The sequence below is a fragment of the Chiroxiphia lanceolata genome, chromosome 20 (genome assembly GCF_009829145.1).
Source record: "Chiroxiphia lanceolata isolate bChiLan1 chromosome 20, bChiLan1.pri, whole genome shotgun sequence".
Taxonomy (NCBI): domain Eukaryota; kingdom Metazoa; phylum Chordata; class Aves; order Passeriformes; family Pipridae; genus Chiroxiphia; species Chiroxiphia lanceolata.
In genome coordinates this window covers 2,555,520-2,577,823 of record NC_045656.1, presented here as the reverse complement: position 1 = coordinate 2,577,823, position 22,304 = coordinate 2,555,520, and the positions used below count along the sequence as shown (strand labels likewise).

Below are 22,304 nucleotides of genomic sequence, written 5' to 3'. Positions count from 1 at the left end.
TAAACAGATTGGAGCCACACGCAAAGCAAGCGGGGAACGAGCCCTGGAGGTTAATAGATGTTGTGGCACTGCAGGAACTGATGATGAAGCAGAACCTTGTCCTTCCTGTCCTTCCAGGAGGGTCACAAAAAGCAAAGGAAACAGCTTATTGGCACTGGCAGGAGCTCAGAGTTGGGTCTTTAAACATCACACACAACATGTGCTTCAGATCTGGGGTCTAACCTTGCCCTCAGTGTTTTTCTACTTCAAGGGAATTAAGATTTCATGGAGAACCAGGGTCATGGCTCTCTGGGGGAGGTGTAACAAATGCCTTGGGGTTTTTTCTTTATTAAGAAAAAGATCAGGAAGGGAAATGGTTCCCTCTACCTGCTCTGGGATGTTACCCACTGACAGTGCCTGGGGTTGGTGCTGGATACTCCTTGCTGGAAGGTGGTTTGGCCAGAGGAAGGCAGGAGATATAAAACCCATCTCCCATTCCCACCTTCCAGGGCAGCATTGAAATGCTGTTTACAGGTATTTCCTTTTCCAATTCTGGATGGTGAAGTTTGCATATTTAAACATTCCCAGCCTTGCATTTGCTGCTGTTTACTTTAGTCTTTTTTATTTTTTCCCCCCTCCAATGTGATCCTGCCCTCCAAGTTCCCCTTGGCTTTGTGTGATTGCAAACAGCACAAATACATGGAATCACATCTCCAGCACGTTTCAGGGCTTATTATTATGTAATATATGACAGGAACAATTGCTGTTATGAAAAGACACATTTGATTTGCAGGGAGATGATTTCTGTGCTTCCTGGGGGAGGGGAGCTGTGTGCGATGTTTCTGAGCTGAGTGACTTTTTAAGGAGAATTTAAGTGGAAAATCTGCAACAGATGTTAGAATCAGTAATCAATTTTACCACTAGAAATTTGGAGGAATTTGACTCTCCTGCACAGTAAATGCTCTGCACCAGCTGTGTGCTTGTTTTAATGGGTTTGCTAATGAGACTTCTGGTGTAACCCCTTGGAAATGCAGTGTGAGGAGTGTGACACAGGTAAGGTGTTTAATGTGAAGTTGTTGCCTCTGAAATGCATCATCTCCTTTCAGTGGAGCTTCCAGGGAGCAGCAATCCAGGGGAGGCTGCAGTGAGATGTTTGGCTGCAGAGGGAGCAAAATCTGATTTCTCCTGCTGTTCCAGTGCCTCTGGCTTTGCTTGCAGGCAGGAAAAGGGGGAAAAACGTTCATGAACGCAGCTCCCAACCAAAGGGATGTGTTATCCCAAGCTCCTGGTTGTCCTGTGTGTCTTGGGAAGGCAGGATAGTGAGGCTGGAGGAAGGCAAGGTGTCTGTGACCACCCCAGCAAGCCAGAGGCTGAGCTGGGGGTGAAATCCATGTTGTCTTAGTCCTTGTGCAATACTCTGTCTGTTATCCCACACCAATCCCCTGCTCCTCGTTCCTGCCTGGGCCTTTGGGGCGGTTTGTTTGCTCCTGGGGGGGCTGTTTCAGCTGCAGATGCTGCCCAGCTGCCACCCTGCTGGTGGCACAAGGCACTGCTACCCCTTCCCGTGGCCCTTGGAAAGGGGCTCTTACCTGGGAGCTGGGAATGGGAGTAACAGGACCCTCCTTTTCCAAGTCCTCTCATCTCTCCTCCTCCTCAGCTCCCAGACACTATCCAGCTTCCTTCCACTTATCATTTAAGGAGCATTTGCTGTTCTTTCCCTCTGTTAAGCACCATCTTTCCTTAGCCTTGAGCTCTTCCTAAAGCTGTATGAGATGCCAGACTTGGCTTTTAGGGAACTTGGTTCCAACCAATCTCTATCCCCCCTTCCAGCCCTTCTGTTGTTTATTAAGCCAGTCACTATCCAAGGGGCTGCTCTGTTCCCTGGGAGCCAGAATTCCCAGCCACCCCAGCAGCTTCCATGCTCTTGGGGACATCTTGTCACATTTTCTCTGGTTGGGAACTGGAATAATCTTCCTGTAAAATCACCCTGAGAAGACAGAGCACGTGTGTGGTTTTATGGAAACTTTTCAAAAGGAGCCTAAAAATATGCAAAGGAAACTTTTGTCTGTACTTTGCTTTAAAATAAGTTTTTATTTCAACCTGTAAAGCTGAAGTAACGGGGCCAAATGCCACAGATTGGGATTGTGCAGAGCACTGCAGGATATTCCAGTTTGCTGAATGGAATAGCTCTTGGATTTCTCTCCTTGTTCACTGATTATCAATGGCAGGATGATTCCAATAAGGAGCATTTGTTGGGTTCATTGAATCCATTCATTTGAATCCATTTGATGTTTCAGGAAGGATGAGTTGACAAAGCACCTGCAGGAGTGATGTGTTTTCTCCTCTCAGATGGAGAGGGTATAACAGAGGTGTAACTGAGGATGTGGATTTTATGGGAATGTGGGAATGTTGTGCTGGTGGGAATGTGCTCATGGATTTGTGCAAGGGGAATAAAATCTGGAAGACTTATGGCTTTGGAAGGGTGGAGGAATCCTCTCCTCAGAGGCTGGTTACAATGGGATGTGTGCAGGAGTGTTTGGGTGGCAGAGGCTGCAGTGCTGGGTCCAGACTGGCAGTGGCTGGGGAAGAGAAGGCTCCAGGGAGACCTTGGAGCCCCTTCCAGATCCTGAAGGGGGTTATAAAAGGAGGGAAAGGGACTTTTTCCATGGGCACATACTGACAAGACAAGGGGAATGGTTTTAAACTGCCAGAGGGCAGGGTTAGGTGGGGTATTGGGAAGGAATTCTTGGCTGTGAGGGTGGGGAGGCCCTGGCACAGGTTGCTCAGAGAAGCTGTGGCTGCCCAACCCCTGGAAGTGTCCAAGGCCAGGTTGGACAGGGCTTGGAGCAGCCTGGGCTAGTGGAAGGTGTCCCTGCCCATGGCAGGGGTGGAATGAGATGATCTTTAAGGTCCCTTCCAACCCAAACCATTCTGGAATTCTCTAATTTTTGGAGTTTATTGTTGTGGACATACCTGAATACAGAAAGCTGGTCATTAGTGACAGTGACAAAGGTCAAAGCAAAGTGGCAGTTCAGAAATTATTTATTTTCCATTTTTTACATAACTAAGGCCTTTGTTGGCTGAGCTTGGATCCTGTTGTGTTCAGACATCTCTAAATGTAATAGTCTGGTGCAGTTCCTGTGCTGACTAGTTCAGGAATCTCCGTTTTTCCTTATCCCAGGAGAGCACTTGGCTGCTCATGACTGTGTTTGGTGAAGGAACTGATACCAGATGCACTGTGAATGATCTCCCCTGACTGCTTAATGCTACAACCAGCAGGGGATGGAGTGTTTGGTGAGCCCTGGAACTGGAGAGTTGATGATCCATGGGATAATACAACTATTTACAGACCTGTAAAAACTCTTGTCTGCTCCATTGCTTTTATGGCATTCTGGCTCTGTTTTGAAATTTGCTTAACAATCCTGAGGAGCCTCATCTCCTCTCTGGGCTCTCCTGAAGAGTCCAGCCTGCTGTGGAAGCAGGAGGATCCAAAGGCTTTTCATGGAGACTGGGTTTAATGTGAGACGTCGGAATTTCGGGTACTGTCAAGCGTGGAGCCCCAACTCAGGCTCCTTGGGGGGAGAAGAACTCACACTGTGCATGCAGAGACACTCAGGACTTGAGTAGACTCTTTGTTGTGGTTTTATTTATTAAGAAGCAACGTAATTTCTGAACAGAATCATAGAATAGAACCACAGAGTGGTTTGGGTTGGAAGGGAACTTAAAGATGATCCAGTTCCACGCCCCTGCCATGGGCAGAGACACCTTCCACCAGCCCAGGTTGCTCCAAGCCCCATCCAACCTGACCTTGGACACTCCCAGGGATGGGGCAGCCACAGCTGCTCTGGGCATCCCTGTCCCACTATCCCAGGGTACTCCAAGATGCTCCCTCAGCACACAGTCCCTGCCACTGGACACCACCATGCAAAATGAGGGCACCAATTGCTTCAGACTGTGATAAGGTCATAGAATCCCAGAATGTGCTGAGCTGGAAGGGACCCCCAAGGATCATCAGTCCAAGCCTCAGCCCTGCACAGGCCCATCCCCAAGAGTCACCCCCTGTGCCCCAGAGGATCAGCCAAACCCTCCCTGAGCTCTGGCAGCCTTGGGGCTGTGCCCACTGCCCTGGGGAGCCTGGGCAGTGCCCAACCAGCCTCTGGGGGAAGAACCTTTGGCTGAGATCCAACCTGAGCCTGCCCTGACACAGCTCCAGCCATTCCCTGGCTGCTGTCCCTGGTCCCCCCAGAGCAGAGCTCAGTCCCTGCCCCTCCTCTGCCCCTGCCCAGGCAGTTGGAACTGCACTGAGGTCTCCCCCCAGTCTCCTCTTCTCCAGCTGAACACACCAAGTGCCCTCAGTGTCCTTCCATGGCTTCAAATCAAGGCCCTTCCCCATCCTCGTTCCCTCCTTTGGACACTCTCTAATGGCTCAATCCCTTCCCTACATTGTGTCCCCCCAAACTGCCCCAATGTTGAGGTGAGGCCGCCCCAGGGCAGAGCAGAGCAGGACAATCCCCTCCCTGGTGCCCCCAGGACAGGGTTGGCCCTCCTGGCTGCCAGGGCACTGCTGACTCAGGGCCAACTGGCACCACCAGGACCCCCAGGGCCCTTTCCTGGCACTGCTTTCCAGCCTCTTATGCCCAGTCTGTCCGTTCATCCTGGGTTGCCCCATCCCAGGGGCAGAATCCAGCACTTCCCCTTGTTGAACTTCCATGGTTGGTGATTCCCAGCCCTCAGTGCTGGGGGGGGGGGAGGGGGTTGCAGCAGGATTGATCTCCACATCCCAATTTTCTTGCAGAGCATAATCCAGCTGCCCTTCTGGGACTGCTTTTAAAACATCATCCCAATGTGTGCTGGGATGGGAATGTCTCCTCTCCTCACTCCTGGCCCATCCTGCTCTGTCCCATCACTATGCAGGAATTCTCTTTGTCCCCAGCTCAATCTGGAGCTGAACTACTTAACAGAATGGGCAGTTAAAATGTTTAAAGCTTATTTATCTGCCCATTTCACAGTGAGCTCTTACAGGGGATAGCTGCTGGGAGTGGGCTCCCGAGCCTCTAACCTCCTGGCCGGGACCAGGAGCCCTTGGCCGCAACCGTTGCATGAGAGAGGAGAAACAGGGGGAGCCTTGCCGGCAGGTACTGCACCTCCATGAAAGAGGAGAAGGAAGCTTCGGAGCACACAGAGGTTTGGCGTTCCAGGGTTGGGGGGGAGGGGTTGGGGGGGGGATTATCGTAGTGTGTCAAGCGGGCCGTGGTGGTCCGCTGACTAGCAGGAGGGAGAGTGGTACAATCCCATATGTAATGTCGCAGGTGAGTAGTGTGCCTGAAGATATGTGGAAACACAGTGGGGGTTGGATAAGGTCAGGGTGGATAGTGGGTTCTTTTAGAATAATGGGGGGCCCCGCCAGGCTGGAGCCAATAAAAGGCACCCCTGCCTGGATGGGTACTGGGGTCAGAATGTTTGCTTTGTTTGTTCTGTCTGTCTGGTTTTGGTTCTCCTGTGGCTACTGCCCAGGCTCGGCATACTGGATATACTCGCTTTGCTCTGTTACATCCTGAAACGGTGGACAGGACAAAGGGTTGTCCCTGGGTACCTCCTCCAGTTTATTTATAGGTAGGTGATAATAAAGCAGGAAATGAAATACTTGCTCAAGGCGTTCTAATAGGAACATAGTCTCCGTTCCCCTGTGTGGTTGCAAACTGTATGGTACATGCCTCCAGTAGGGTCGCCCATGCCAGACAGATCAAAACCGTAGGACCAGATTTAATACATTCTTGGGCAGGATGAGCTCATTAGCCTCCTGGCAGTCATCCTAGGAGAAGGACAACTCCAATCCCAAACCCGGGCAGATGGAGCTCGCTTAGCCCTGTAAGGCCGTCCATCTAAGAGAAGGTCACTCTAATCAAACCTACGTCCTGAGGACCTCACTGCCACCGTCCAAGCTCGCTCGGCCCTGGCAGATGAACCTCAGGATTAAAGGGTGGGTTCAGTTCCGCGCACACTGTGTCTCACCTAAAAAATCCACTGCACAGGCTTGAAGGCTTTACCCACATGCAAAAAGTCCTGTAGCGACAGGCGAGGGTCGAAACGGCAGGTGAAAGGTGCACTGGGAGCCGCAGACCCAACCCTGCATGCAGGCGGTTCAGGATATTGGTCATTTGAGACTGACCGGAGATGACAGTCTCTTGGGGCAGCACCCTGAACGACCAAGCAGCCTTTTCAAGGACAGCACTGCTTGCTCCACTCAGAGAGGGGCCTAGAAAAGGTGGCCTAAACAAAGCTCATCTCCACTTTCACCCGGTTGGTTAACTGCAGGCCAACGGGCATCTTCCTCCAATGCGGTCGCACAAAGAGCAAAAGACAAAGGCATGCACCTGCCTCCAAAGGTGTACCTAAATTAACTCTAGCATGTTGGAATATCAGAACCATGCTCGATTCTGCGGGTAGCGGACGTCCTGAGCGTCGGTCTGCCCTAATTGCCCATGAGCTGGCTCGTCTCAACATCGACATTGCCACTCTCAGTGAAGTTCGCCTTCATGAAGAAGGCAGCCTCAGAGAACATGGTGCCAGTTACACACTCTTTTGGTCAGGCAAGCCCAGAACCGAAAAACACCTCTCAGGAGTCGGCTTCATGATCAAAAACTCCATTGTCCCTAAACTTGAAAATCTGCCGACAGGTCACTCTGACCGCATTATCTCCCTACGCTTTCTGCTAAACAACAAGCAATATGTTGTCATCTTTAGTATATATGCCCCAACTCTCCAAGCTGACCCTGCTGAAAAAGATAAATTTTACACTGACCTGCGCCTCCTTACCCAAAAGGTTCCTGCAGACGATAAGATCATTATCCTTGGTGATTTCAACGCCAGAGTAGGCAAGAATTTTGAAGCCTGGAAAGGAGTATTAGGCAAGCATGGTGTTGGAAACTGCAACGACAATGGTCGACTTCTGCTAGAATTCTGTGCAGAGCAACAACTCACCATCACTAATACTATCTTTCAGCAGAAAGATAGTCTGAAGACAACCTGGATGCACCCCCGTTCTAAGCATTGGCACCTCATTGATTATGTCTTAGTGCGACAGAGAGATGCCCGCGATGTCCTCCATACCCGCGTGATGCCCAGCGCAGAATGCCAAACAGACCATCGGCTTGTGCGCTGTAAACTCAATTTTAAGCTCAAATTCAAACCAAAGAGGGGCAGCATCCCAAGGAGAAGACTCCAAGTTAACAATCTCCAATCAGCCACAGTAAGAGACAGTTTCCAGGCAAACCTTCAAACTAGGCTCGAAAACATTCCCACAGATTCCTCTCCTGAAACAATCTGACTTCATATTAAAAACAGCATCCTGCATTCCTCTGAAGAATCCTTAGGGTTCTCCCTCAAGAAGAACAAGGACTGGTTTGACGAAAACAACCAAGAAATCCAAGACTTGTTGAGGAAGAAGAGAACCACCCACCAAGCACACCTTGCACTGCCATCCTGTCATGCAAGAAAAACAGCCTTTCGTCTCGCATGCAGCAAGCTCCAACAGAAACTCCGTGACATCCAGAACAACTGGTGGATCGATCTAGCTGAAAAAACTCAATTATGCGCAGATACAGGTGATCACAAAGGTTTCTATGAGGCCTTGAAAACAGCATACGGACCTACATACCAGGTCCAAAGCCCTCTACTCAGTGCTGATGGTCAAACCCTTCTAACAGATAAAACCTCCATTCTCAATCGATGGTCTGAACACTTTCAGACTCTTTTCAGTACCAGCCGTGTAGTCCAAGATTCAGCAATTCAGTCCATCACACAACAACCAGTAAAATATGAATTGGATACTGCCCCCACTTTAGAAGAAACCCTCAAGGCCATACAGCAGGTAAAAATCGGCAAGGCAGCTGGGGTTGATGGAATTCCACCTGAAGTCTGGAAACATGGGGGCCTTGCACTCCACACCAAATTTCACGAGTTTGTGGTGCGCTGCTGGGAGCTCGGTGAACTACCATCAGACCTTCGTGATGCTGTCATCATCATTTTGTATAAGAAGAAAGGTATTAAATCAGATTGCTCAAACTACCGTGGTATTACTCTGCTCTCCATTGCTGGCAAAATCCTGGCAAGAATACTCTTGAACAGACTAATACCCACTATAGCAGAAGGAATTCTACCTGAAAGTCAATGTGGTTTCAGAACCAACAGGAGCACCACAGACATGGGTATTTGTCCTCAGACAACTGCAAGAGAAGTGTAGGGAACAGAACAAAGGTCTCTATGTAACCTTTGTCGACCTCACCAAGGCTTTTGATACTGTGAGCAGAAAAGGTCTGTGGCAGATTTTGGAACGTTTAGGTTGTCCCCCCAAGTTCCTTAAAATGATCATCTCACTCCATGAGGATCAGCACGGCCAAGTCAGATATGGCAACGCACTTTCTGAGCCCTTTTTAATTAAGAATGGTGTGAAACAAGGCTGCATTCTCGTTCCTACCCTATTCACCGTCTTCTTTAGCATGATGCTCCGAAGGGCCACAGCAGACCTCGATGATCAGGACGGCATCTACATTCGATACCGTACTGATGGAAGTCTATTCAATCTAAGGCGACTGAAGGCCCACACCAAGACCTTAAACCATCTTGTCCGGGAGCTGCTTTATGCTGATGACGCCGCCCTTGTTGCCCACACAGAAGCAGCTCTGCAGCGTTTAACATCCTGCTTTGCAGATGCTGCTGAGCTCTTTGGGCTGGAAGTCAGCTTAAAGAAGACAGAGGTCCTCCATCAACCTGCACCTCAGGAAGTCTTCCATCATCCCCACATCACCATTGGCCAATCAGAGCTCAAATCAGTCCAACAGTTTAATTACCTCGGTAGCCTCATCTCCTCAGATGGTAAGATCGACGGAGAGGTAGACAACAGGTTAGCTAAGGCATATAATGCTTTTGGAAAACTCCACAAGAGAGTATGGCGTAATAAACACTTAAAGAAAAGCACCAAGATCAGTGTTTACAAAGCCATAGTGTTGTCTACTCTCCTATACGGCTCCGAATCATGGGTCATCTACCGCCACCACCTCCGTCTCCTAGAACGCTTCCATCAACGCTGCCTCCGTACAATCCTTAACATCCACTGGTCAGATTTTGTGACCAATACATCTGTACTAGAGCAAGCAGCTGTCACTAGTATTGAGGTCATGTTACTGAGAACGCAGCTGCGATGGGCAGGGCACGTCTCAAGGATGAAGGACCAACCACCGCCTCCCTAAGATCCTGCTCTATGGTGAACTTACCACTGGCTGCCGCATGAGAGGAGCCCCAAAGAGGAGATACAAGGACTGCCTGAAACAACATCTCAGCCTTGGCCATATTGATCACCAGAACTGGTCTACTCTGGCCTCCAATCGGGAGGCCTGGAGACACACCATCTATAACACAGCTGTCTCCTTTGAGAACTCACGCAGGATCACTCTCGAGGAAAAAAGGCAACGCAGAAAGAACCGTGTCTTGCAGAATACACCATCTAAGGAGTCTTTCTGCTGTGCCTTTTGCAATCGGATATGTCTGTCACGTATTGGCCTCATAAGCCACCAGCGTGCCTGCAGCAAATGTGGATAGTGCCTTCCCAAATCTTCGTTCGCGAAGCCTAGCCATGATTTATCTGCCCATAATATTTGTTGTTTTAGAGCCCAGCTCCTGAATTAGAGCTTTACAAGAGCCCTGGCCTTGCAAGGATTGTTTAATCAATGAGAGAAATTTATTTCGGACTCTGTTTATGTTGGTCCTTGTCGAGTGAAACGGGCAGGATCTCCAGCAGGTGGTGGTGGGGCTTTCAAATCTATTTTTAGGTGATTTGGACAAAACCCAGCAGAAAAATATCATAAATCCTTTGCTTTGCAGTCCACGAGAGCGCTTTTTAACGAGGTAATTATGTTTTTATGGCAGCTCAGTCTCTGCTTTCATCACTTGAGGTTGCATTGCTGGTTTGTTATTTCCTGAGATAACAAGTGGCAGTTTGTTCTCCTCAGTACAATCCCCCCTTCCCAGGCTGTGTCCCTGTGCTGTGCCACCCTCACAGGGAAGGATTCCTTCCCAATATCCCATCTAACCCTGCTCTCTGGCAGTTTGAAGCCTGTCACTCCAGGCCCTTGTAAATAGTCTCTCTTTTAGTCCCTTCAGGTCCTGGAAGGCCACAACTGGGTCAGCTTCCCTTCTCCTTCCATGACAGGACTCAGCATGAAGCTTTGTCAGGGCAGGCTCAGGTTGGATCTCAGCCAAAGGTTCTTCCCCCAGAGGCTGGTTGGGCACTGCCCAGGCTCCCCAGGGCAGTGGGCACAGCCCCAAGGCTGCCAGAGCTCAGGGAGGGTTTGGCTGATCCTCTGGGGCACAGGGGGTGACTCTTGGGGCTGGGCCTGTGCAGGGCTCAGGGTTGGACTCCATGATCCTTGGGGATCCCTTCCAGCTCAGAATCACATCCTGGGATTCTGTGTGTCCCCCCTGCTGTGCCCCTGTCCCAGGTGGGTTGGGGGTTCCTGCTCAGCTCAGGCCCTTGGGGCCTCTCCCGGACTCACATTCCAGGAAAACCGTCCCAGCTTTTCTCACGCGTCACTCACGAATGTTCAGACTGCAACGAGAGCTTTTGTTTCCAAACAGTCTTTATTTCTTTCTTATTTCTTCCTCTGAGATGATGCATCACACAGTTACAGGATGTAATGTTACCAGGTATCCTGAATTTTTATTTCAGTGGGAAACAAAGGCTCTGTGTCTTTCTCTCGGGGACTTCAGCAGTATTCCTGTATTACACTAAAATACAGAGAGAATTTAATAAATCTAAAAGTCTTTTATCTTCATGCAGAACATTTCTCACAGCTCCTCCGCTCTGCCTGGCCAGGGGGATGGAGGTGGTGGCCCTTTGGAGTTAAACATCCACTAATTCCCTGGGAACTGAACCATCACCAGGCTGTGTGGTCTGTTTAACAGCAAGCTTGAGGTGGTTTTTGCTGCTGATGTGATGTGATCTGTTTTAATGCTCTTCTATTTTAAGTCCCATTGCCTTGGACTTCTTTTTCCCTGGGTATAAATTTTACATGATTCCTTGAAACTGCCCCAGAAATATGGAAAAGAAACGAATAATCCCTGGAATATTGTTGGTGCTGATTTCCAAGAGTTAAGTGTATTAAAACCAAGGCCATGAAAAATGGATAAGGAGCAGTCATGGTTCTGGATTTGCTTGAGAACAACATTTATGGCTCTCAAAACAAAACTGTTGCTGTACTTTGTTTGACTTCTAGAGATTTTTTAATAATCTGATTAATTTCTACTGGAGTGTGAAGCAATAAAGTAGATTACAAGCACGTACAGGAAGAATGATTGTGGAGGGGAATGTGACTTAGGAAGGCAAGAGAATGAAAAATGATGGGTTTTTTTCTCCTTACTTTCCAGTCTGGATCCTCCATTCTTGTGCTTCACACATCAGCAGCTGCTTTAAAATTCTGGCTTGGGAATCTGAGCTGATGTGCTCACATCACTGCAGGATTTCCTCCTTCTTTGGAGGCAGAATTTGAGAGCTGGTCCATCCAGTTCGATTTGGGATGACCTGGAGAGATTGTGTTGATTGATGTCTGCCTTTTCAAACCCTGATACCAACCAAAAACCCAACTTTGATGGTTTTCTAATTGTTATTCATGCCAGTTTTCATCTTATCTGCAGGACCTTAAAAGAATAAGGAATTTCATCTGGAGATCAGACTTGGCACCTCAGAATAATTATACTCAGAGAGGCAATTTTGTTTCTTACATAAATGTGGTAAAGCTGAAAGAATTAGAATTTGCTTTGCTCTTTGACCTTTAAAGGGACTGAATTGGACTCCAGTGGTGAGAAAAGATGTAGGACCAGTCCCTCATCATGTGGACACATCACCTTGGAATTGGTTTTTTTTCCCTGATTCTCTAATTAGTTTTTTTCCTGTTTCTCTCACAAAGATCAGGAATGGCTTTGACATGGAAAAGAAGGACCAGGTTCATGTTTTGGTTGTTTTTTATGTTTTTTTTTTAATTTAAAGTTTGGGGTTATTTTTTAAAAAACATCCCAGTTGCTTTGGTATTAACACTCAGATCATGGAATCCTGGAATGCTTTGGGTTGGAAGGGACCTTAAAGACCCTCTCATTCCACCCTCTGCCATGGGCAGAGATCCCACCCACTCAATCAGCTTTGAGGGGAGTCTGTAAGTCTCAGCTGGGAAAAACTGAGCACTTAAAAAGCTGTTTTTATGCTTACACATAGATGGAAACACAAATCTTGGGGCATTTCTGAACCTTTCTTTAGATACCCATATTTAACATGAACAACAGATTATTTTCTGATGGTCTCACATGTAATAAACTGAATTATCCAAATCTGGAGAAAACCTCAGTTTTGAAAATCTGGTGGGACTGCAAACTCTCAAGGCTGACTTTCCAAATTAGCTGTGTCTCAATTCCAGCTAAACTTAGATCACAGTAATATTTGGGTCACTCCAGGCAAGAAAATACTGGGCACAGGAAGAGACCTCTGAGGCTTTAAACCTTCAGAAACTCCAGGACACGTGGAATATCGACACCCCCAAGCACTTCAGAAGCAATAATTTGGTTTGGTTTTTCCCCACAGGCAGCAAAGAAGATCCTTAATGTGAGATTTAATGTTGTGCTGGAGCTGGTTCAGGGTCCAAAGAGAGGGTGCTGGTGACAAGGTGGGCTTTGTCCCCGTCCTGGGGATGTGAGTTGGGAACAACTGGGGCATCCTGGGTGAAGCCCAAGGGCTCTGGTGCTGAGCTGCAGGTTTAGGCTGAGCTTTAGGCTCCCTTTGCAAGCCCTGAAATCGATGCTCTGAGCTTTGCTGGGCTTGTACAGCGGAGCAGCTCGTGTGTTAATTATCTTATGCTAATCAGCACCTTTTTTAGCAGTGGAGACAAAGCTCCACTCACTTTAACTGGTGTATTAATAGCAAATTCTGGAACAATGGGTGGTTTTAGCAGGTTCCTACGCAGCACAACCTGTTCAGGTTATTGCTTTAATGACTCTTGGCCTGAAGAAAGGAAGCTGAAAACTTTTGGGCTCTTGTGCTGAGAAGGAACTTCTCCTGTGCTGTGGAAATTTGCTCAGCACGACAATCCCTGGGTCCTGCAATGTGACTCTTGGAGGACACTGTTCCTCCAGTGATGGATGAGCCAGAGCAGAGTGAGGAGCTTGTTATGGGAGGGGAGGGTCCTGCTTGCCAAAAAAATGGATTAATCTGCATCCTTTCAAGGACACTGAGTCTTCTGATGGTGATGATGTTCTCCTGGTGCCACACTTGAGTCCAGAGGAGGCCACGGAGATGCTCCAAGGGCTGGAGCCCCTCCGCTCTGGAGCCAGGCTGGGAGAGCTGGGGGGGTTCACCTGGAGAAGAGAAGGCTCCAGGGAGAGCTGAGAGCCCCTTGCAGGGCCTAAAGGGGCTCCAGGAGAGCTGGAGAGGGATTGGGGACAAGGGATGGAGTGACAGGACAAGGGGGAATGGCTTCAAACTGCCAGAGGGCAGGGTTAGGTGGGATATTGGGAAGGAATTGTTCCCTGTGAGGGTGGTGAGGCCCTGGTACAGGTTGCCCAGAGAAGCTGTGGCTGCCCCATCCATAGGAGTGTCCAAGGCCAGGTTGGATAAACTTGGAGCAACCTGGGCTAGTGGAAGGTGTCCCTGCCCAGGGCAGGGGGTTGATCTGGATGATCTTTAAGGTCCCTTCCAACCCAAAGCATTCCATGGTCTGCAGAGCTCTGGGAGCCTGGAGGCTGAACAGAGCTGGCTTTGGGAGAGGCAGAAATGATCTCCAGGCCTCTTCCAGGGGCTCTGTCTCCAAGCTTTGGAAAGCTGTGAAATTTTGGATTGTGTTGGAATTTGAAATTCCTTTTTGCTGCATTTTGGATCCTTTATCCTTGCCGAGGTTTCTGCATAAAAACACACGTTACCGGCTCTGCTGAAGCGATTCTTGGCTCCAGGGTTTTTTTTTTCCTGATCCACATCCCTGTGACAAGTAATTTCCAAGTGTGAAAATTGCTTTGATATCTTTATTCAGCACTTGCTCACTTAGGAAGTTGTTGCATAACCCAGGCAAGGGAAGAGGCTGGAGTTTGGGGAAAGGACTTTTCCAGTGCTGGGAAAGGGCAGCCTTCCAGTTGCTCCAGGAATGCTGGGCTGTGGGGCTGCACTGCCAGTTTTCAGACTGTTTTGTGCCGTGATCAGAGCAGGTCCCTGCCAGCTCAGAAGCTCTGAAAATGTGTCCTGAAGTCATTTTGCAAGTCAGGCCTTCCCTTGAAGGGAGGGAGCAAATCCTAATGAGCCCAAGGAGCTGCCTTTGAAGTGGCTTCCTGCTCGTCCCCCAGTCCCTGCAAAGGCTCTGTGAAGTTGTGTGAAGGAAAGAGCAATTTTTGTTTGGAGTTTGCACCATCATTTCCTCTCCCCAGAGGGTGCTTTTGCTGTTCAAGCAGCTCAGTGTTTGTGTTGACAATACTGAGATTCATTAGCTGCAAAAATAGGCATTTCTTGGAGGTGTCTGGGCAGGAAACAGCATTTTCCAACAATGAAATAACTTGAGCTGTGTCTGAGAAAGGTGTGTGAGTGTCCAGGGTGCCTGCCTTGGGGCTAGGAAGTGGGGATAAAAATAAAGGGGATATTATATTTACTCCCAAACGGTGGGACACTGTTCCTGTGCCTTAACAACAGAGCCAGTGTGAGGGACACGGTCCAAGGGAAGGGCTGGGTTGGAAAAGGGAGATGATGCTCCCCTGTCCCACTTGGAGAAGGGAGATGATGCTCCCCTGTCCCACCTGGAGAAGAGAAATGCTTCCTCTGCCCCATGTGGAGAAGGGAGATGATGTTCCTCTCCTGTCCCCCTTCAGAAGGGAGATGATGCTGCCCCTGCCCCACTTGGAGAAGGGAGATGCTCCTTTGCTTTGGCTGGAGGAGGGAGGTGCTCCCTCTGCCCCACCTGGAGAAGGGAGCTGATGTTCCTCTCCTGTCCCACTTGGAGAAGGAAGATGATGCTCCCCCTGCCCCACTTGGAGAAGGGAAATGCTCCCTCTGCCCCATTTGGAGAAGGGAGATGTTCCCCTGCTTTGGGTGGAGGAGGGAGGTGCTTCCTTTTCCCACTTGGAGAAGGGAGATGATGCTCCCTCTGCCCCATTTGGGGAAGGGAGGTGCTCCCCTACCTTGGTTGGAGAAGGGAAATGCTCCCTCTGCCCCATTTGGAGAAGGGAGCTGATGTTCCTCTCCTGTCCCACTTGGAGAAGGAAGATGATGCTCCCCCTGCCCAGCTTCGAGAAGGGAAATGCTCCCTCTGCCTCATTTGGAGAAGGGAGATGATTCTCCCTGTGCCCCACTTGGAGAAAGGAGATGTTCCCCTGCTTTGGTTGGAGAAGGGAGATGATGTTCCTCTCCTGCCCCACTTGGAGAAGGGAAATGCTCCCTCTGCCCCATTTGGAGAAGGGAGATGTTCCCCTGCTTTGGGTGGAGGAGGGAGATGCTTCTTTTTCCTTCTTGGAGAAGGGAGATGATGCTCCCTCTGCCCCACTTGGAGAAGGGAAATGCTCCTCTACTTTGGTTGGTGAAGGGAGATGATGATCCTCTCCTGCCCCACTTGGAGAAGGGAAATGCTCCCTCTGCCCCACCTGGAGAAGGGAGATGTTCCCTTGCTTTGGCTGGAGGAGGGAGGTGCTTCCTTTTCCCACTTGGAGAAGGGAGATGCTCCCCTGCCTTGGTTGGAGAAGGGAGCTGATGTTCCTCTCCTGCCCCACCCGGAGAAGGGAGATGATGCTCCTCTGGGATCACTCCACCCCCTGCTCTTTGCTGCACATTTGGGGTGTCCCCCCTTCCCTGTCCCTCCTGAGATCAGCCCTGGGCTGTTTCGTGGAGAATAATTCTGTTTGATCTACGAGAAGATGAATGTTGAGGAGGAGGGAATTAAAAAGAAATGATAAAAAAGAAGCAGCCCCAATCCCTCTTGGTTACTGAAGTGGGAAGGGAACACTTTGTCAAAGTGACACCAGGTCCTTTATTAACCCTTTCTGGCCCGGGGGGTGTCAGCATTTGCGTTATTATAGAATATCCTGAGCTGGAAGGGACCCACAAGGATCCAGTCCAAGCCCTGGCCCTGCACAGACACCCCAAATCCCACCCTGTCCAAACACTCCCTGAGCTCTGGCAGCTTTGGGGCTGTGACACTTCCCAGATCTTGTGAGAGACCAGGACCTCAGATCCACTCAATGAAAGGCTTTTTTTTATCCTAAATATTCTCCCCTAACCCTGTTCAGGTTTGGGCTTCCCTTGTGCCCCGTCCTGCCACTGAAAGGCTGCAATGCTTTTTCAGGGCAGCCTGGTAGGATTTTAGCAGGAATTTTTAGCAGGAATTACCTGAAGGGAAAATACTGCTTTTCCCCAGGTCGGATCTTCATCCCTTTGCCCTCAAAGCGTTTGGGGAACAGAAGGCTGAGCTGCACCCTGGAACTTGCATTTTTGGGACCCCCAGAGAGAAAGGTGCCTGTTGCTCTGTAGCTTTGAGAATCCATCAAGGGACAAAGCCCAGAATCTCTATTTCTTGAGCATCCTGCCAACCCTGAGGTGGTTTGTGTCCTCCAGAGAGCGAGGCTGGAAAGATTTCGGGGACTGAGTGACACGTGCCAAAGTGCCTCTCAGGGGTTTTCCCCCTGTTAAGATATTTCTTGGACAATATTTTATATTAAGGTGCCTTTAATGGACCTCAGGCAATCCCAAGGAAAGCCCAGGGCTGTGTGTTAGACCAGCCTGCCCTGATAACCTGGATTTCCTTTGCCACCTGATGGGCATCTGTGCTCCTGCCCCTTCCCGGGGCTGCTTCTCTGCACCCGGAGCTTTCTGGTGTCAAACAAATGCAGTTCCACACCCTTGGCTCGCCCCCTCCTCCACAAGGTTTGTTATTTGATTAACTCCTCTTCCTCCCCCCTTCTCCTGATGCCTGCAGGGGGGGAAATAAGTTGCTTTTCCTGGGAAAAGCAGGGAGCAGAACATCAGCCTGCTTTGAGATCCCGCCGCTTCAGCTCGTTGAATTCTCGGGGTTTAAGCTCTTTATTTCTTGTTTTGCTGTGCTTATAAGAGGCTCTCCTGGGGCTCTGCTGTACAACAAATACAAATAAAACATGAATAAAGCGATCTGACTGCTGGCATTCCTCAAGGATTACTCCCAGAGAACATTTTGGGGCTGTTTAGTCATTTTGATGTGTCCCTTCTCCAGCTTTTCCTAAAAACACTTGAGAGATGTTGCCCTCTGGAAAGGGGCTTCTTCAGTCACAACAGTAAATTTTGATTTTTCTACCTGTTTCCTGTATCCACTTGAGTTTCTTTCCCTGCTTTCCCTCCCCAGTTGTGATTAATTAATATGTTTTTTGGGATAGTTCAGTTATGGAAGTGATGGATAACACAGTTATTCCTTGTCAGTGCTGCCAGGGGTTGTGGGGCAGGTAGTGCCTGGGGGGAAAACACCCAAATTTGGTTAAAAACGGCCAAACCCAACCAACAAATACGAGACAATTGGTGTGAATTATGAAATATTAAAAAAAAAAGGAATTAGCAAAAAATGAGCAAAAATAAATGGGGTTAAGGGAAGGAAAATGGGTGAAATTAGTTAAAAATTATAAAAATATGTTAAAAATATATAAATTTGAGAAATGTTGTTTAAAAGTACTAAAGAAACCCAGAATTGGTAAAATGGTTAGAAAGGACAAAAAGGCCAAACTAAAATCACAAGAGAATATAAAACTTAATAAAAAGAACCAAAAAGGCACAAAAGTTATAGAAAATTGATGGGATCCAGGCTGGGATCCAGCCTGGGCCCAGCTGAGGAGCCTGGAGCTGCTGTGGGTTTGTTGCTGTGGATTTGTTGAGGGCTCTTTCCCTCTGGCTGAACTGTCCCATTTTATAGTCTGCAGTGTGTGGGGATGGCAGAGGAGTTAATCAAAGAGCACTTCTGCCAGGAAAATTGCTCTGTAAATAAATTCCAAAAACAAGTGAAATAAAATTCCCCAAAATAAGCGAAGTGAAATTCCAAAAATAAGCGAACTGAAATTCCAAAAATAAGTGAAATAAAACATCAATGGGAGCTGAAGGGGAAGGAGAAGCTGGAAACAAGCGGATGTCACGGCGAGAGTGGATTTGTTCCGTGGCCAAGTGCTTGTGTGGAGAGTCCTTTTGTCCCCAGGAGCTTCTCTGGAGAGCAGCCCTTGGAGGGCAAATCAGAACAACTCCAAGGACAGAAGCTCTGGGAGTGCTGTCACTGTTCAGGTTGGACAGTGGGGAAAATTCCTCCCTGGAAAAGCTTGTCCAGCCCTGGCACAGCTGCCCGGGACAGTGGGGGAGTCCCCAACCCTGGAGGGATTTAACACATGTGGGTGTGGCCCTTGGGGACAGGGGGCAGTGGTGGCCTTGGCAGTGCTGGGGAATGGCTGGATTTGATGATCTCAGAGGGCTTTTCCAACCTGGATGAGTCCATGTTCCTATGGAAGTCACCAGTGCCAGATGATCCAGCTGGAGGAACGAAAACATCTGTAACTAGCTGGGACATTTTATGCCTGGGGAAGCAAATCAAAGAGAGTTAAATTTCCTGGTTATTTTCCCGTTAAGTTAAAGCTCCTGTAAAAACGAAGTGCCTGGGAAATCCAGGAGGAATATCAGTCATTTTATGGGATAAGGTGGCTCAGCTCCGATGCTGGGGACTAAATACCTTGAAAGAACAAGTGAGGAGGCTCCTGCTTTCGTTCAATCTCTGAAATAAAGGAATGATTTAATCTCTTTTTTCCTCTTTGAAGTCCCAGGGCTGGAACATCCCTGTGCCAGAGTGGGATCCTAATGGGATTTTTTCCTTGATTCCAGGAACAGCGCACGGTTTACAGGCTGACCCTGGTGAAAGCTTGGAATGTGGATGAACTCAAAGCTTATGCTGAGCTGATATCCCTTGGAAAACCAGACTTCATCGAGGTCAAGGTGAGCTACCTGGAGCTGTTCCCTTTTTTTCCATCGTTTTTTCCCCAGTTTTTAACTCCCCGTTTCCCCCTCACTTTAGTCTTCAACTTTCTGAGTAAAACTCTCCTCAAGATTTCAGTGACCTGTAAGGAACTTTACTCTTCCTTTTAATGATAGTTCACTGGTAATAATTAATAACCAGTATTTCCTAGTGTGCATTTGGAGTAGGTTTCAGTTGGCCTCAAGTTAAGTTTTGTGCCAGCCAGCCTTGATTTCTGCCCAACACAATTTCTGTATTTCTCATGGAAACAGGGACTGATAAATAGATATTCCTTTTTTATGTCAACCAGCACTTTGAACAAATTATTCTGGGACAAGCTGGCAGTTTGTGGTGTGATTCTTCCCATCCTGGTGTCAAATTTTGCCAGGGAAAAAGGTGATAATATCAGGTTTAGTGATGTGCTTGCTGTTTGTACACAGCAGGGCAGGAGGGGCTTTGTCATGGGGTTCATGGATTTAGGGAATGTAAAAAAAAGTTAAAAACTTGTAAAAAAGGCACTGTATAAATGCTCTGGGAAGAGCCCCTCTCAGCATTGGTACCCAGTTACCTCTGGATTTGTGCAGCTCCAGCTCCTGGACTTTCCCTTTCCTTTTCCTTTTCCTTCTCCCCTTCAATTTTTTAGCCTTGTTTTTGAAGAAAAAGCCTGGACTTTGCTGCAGTGGAACAAACCCAAAGGCTTTGATCCATCAGTGGTGAGAGGTCTCTCTCTCTGAATGTACTGCTGAAGTTGAGACCTTGATCCAAAATCAGGGTTTGGGGAAAAAAACCCCTCACTTTTACCTTGTGTATCAAACTGCTTCATATTCCTTGGGTCAAGCCAAGCAGGAGGAGTGTTCCTGTGGGAAGAACTCCCAATCTCCAGGATGCTGGAGGGCAGGGATGGAGCTGTGAGTGTTGGTGCTGCTGAGGCTGCTCTGCCCTGGGCACCAATTAGTGCAATGAGCTGGGTTTAAATCAATGTTTCCAAACACTGATCCCCTGGGAATTCTGCAGGGCAAACATCTGCCTCCTCCAAAGGCACAGGGCTGCTCTTCCCTCTCCCCCCCTAGTCCTGCTTTCCCAGAGTTCAGCTCTTCCCTGGAAAAATCATGCCTTGGGCTGCCAGGGAAGTAGCTGGGGAAGGAGGTGAGCGAAGGATGTGCTCCTGGGGCTCTTCCAGCTGGGACAGGGGCATCTCTGGAACACTTCCCCCTGAGGCAGAGAGGGGGGGAGACATTCCCAGGATCCATGTAGTGGGCTGGTGGCACTGAGGGCTCAGCCTTGCTCAGCTGCAGGGGGTCAGAGGCTGACAGGACACACAGGGGGCTGCTGGGTGGGTTTGGGGCTTTTCTCGGGCTGATCCAAGTGGGAGTTTGCTGTTTCTTGGGGATTTTTAATAATAAAAAGTATGTGCTGTCTAATGTCACCTAATTCCACTTGCAAGCAGGAATCCCAGAGTGGGTCAGGCTGGAAGGGACCACAGTGGGGCATCTGGGCAAGCAAGGTCATCCCAGAGCACATGGCACAGGATTGTGTCCAGATGGTTCTGGAACATCCCCGGTGAGGGACACTCCACACCCTCCCTGGGCAGCCTGGGCAGTGCCTTGCTCTAAATGTCCTATTTCCAGAAATAGGACATATCCCCGAATTCCCAGCAGCTCATCCTGGCCAGGTGCCTTCAAGCCAAGGGACATCAAGGACATTTTGTGCCTCAGTTTCATTCTCTGGGAACAGTTTAGTGTCGTGCCTGTGCTCTGGTCCCAAAAGCTGGCATGTGGAAAAGTCTCTTGTGTTTCTAATCCCAAGAGCTCAGGGACCCAGGGAAATTGGGGTTTAAGCCTTTTTAAGGGATGCCACATCCCTCTGCTGGCTGGAAGTGTTGGGAAAGCCTTCCCTTCCCAATCCCAGCTCGGATGAAAACCCACAGTCCAACGTTTCACAGCTCCAAGGTGAGCTGTGCACTCAAACCCCACACCCTCTTCTCTTGGCTCTTTGTTTCCAGCCTGGTGGAGGGAGGGTGATTTTCCCAAGCTCTCCAAAGCAAACAGGAGGTCTGACAGCAGCTCAGCCCCGGGAGAGAGGAGAGAGAGAACAAGAGCACAGCTAATTCCTCCTCAGCTCCAGCAGCAGGAAGGAGTTATCAGTGCTCAGGACAGGAAGGAGGCTCCATTTTTTTTCCATGTAATTGAGGTTTTAAATAGAGCTGTGCTGTGATCTGGGTTTGGAAAAGAAGAAAGGCAGGTTGATTCCCAGGCAGTGTGGATGTGCTGTTGTGAGCAGCAGTGCTGGAGCTCCTGTTCACACAGGGCAGGCTCAGGTTGGATCTCAGGCAAAGGTTCTTCCCCCAGAGGCTGGTTGGGCACTGCCCAGGCTCCCCAGGGCAGTGGGCACAGCCCCAAGGCTGCCAGAGCTCAGGGAGGGTTTGGCTGATCCTCTGGGGCACAGGGGGTGACTCTTGGGGCTGGGCCTGTGCAGGGCTGAGGGTTGGACTCCACGATCCTTCGGGGTCCCTTCCAGCTCAGCACATCCTGGGATTCTATGATCTTACCACAGTTTGAAGCAACTCAGTGCTGGTCCAACACTGGGGTCTAAATGATCTTTCTGAAAAATCATGGATTTCTCTGGTGGCTTCCCTGGCTTTGCTTGAGACAGATTGTGTTTCAATTGACCCAAAGCTGGATGAAGGGTCCTTGCTCACAGATTTTTATCTGGGATGTTTTTATGGGAGAACAAGAGGGTTTTAAACAAGTTTAACAACCAAGTGTAATGTTCCAGGAGGTAGCACTTGATGCTCTGCAGAGGGAAGTAGCTCACACCAAATCCAGCATCATCCTATATTGGCCTTTTGTGTTTTCTGTGGCTTCATCATCACAATTTTTCCCTTTTCATGGCCAGGAGTGAGGGACCTGTTCCAGAGTGACTGAGAGGGGCTGATGATCAGTGAGGTTTGTTGCTGTGGGATGTGAGAGTCCAACAACTACCAACATCCCTGGAAGTGTCCAAGGCCAGGTTGGACAGGGCTTGGAGCAACCTGGGCTAGTGGAAGTGTCCCTGCCCATGGCAGGGGGTGGGACAAGGTGGGCTTTAAGTTCCCTTCTACCCCAAACCATTCCACAATTCTGTGATTGTACCATAGGACAGAAAGTCAGGGGTTCAATTCTGACCCAAGTCAGAAGGGTCGAGTGTGTTCCAGTCTAGTCTCAAGGTTGCTGCTGGGATTCCCTTTCCTGCAAAAACTCAGACAAAAACTCCTGCCAGTGTGTCCCTGGCCTCTGGTCCAGCCCTGGCAGTTGTGGTGCTCACACAGCA

General features: G+C 49.0%; 1 protein-coding gene across 1 annotated transcript in view; it reads left to right on the top strand.

Moving 5' to 3' along the window:
• The window catches only part of LOC116796783 (S-adenosyl-L-methionine-dependent tRNA 4-demethylwyosine synthase TYW1-like), a 101,997-nt gene that overhangs the window by 59,934 nt on the left and 19,759 nt on the right, over nt 1-22,304 (top strand). Inside the window, 1 exon segment of the mRNA XM_032707686.1 lies at nt 18,866-18,976. Coding sequence (XP_032563577.1) covers nt 18,866-18,976 — 111 coding nt within the window.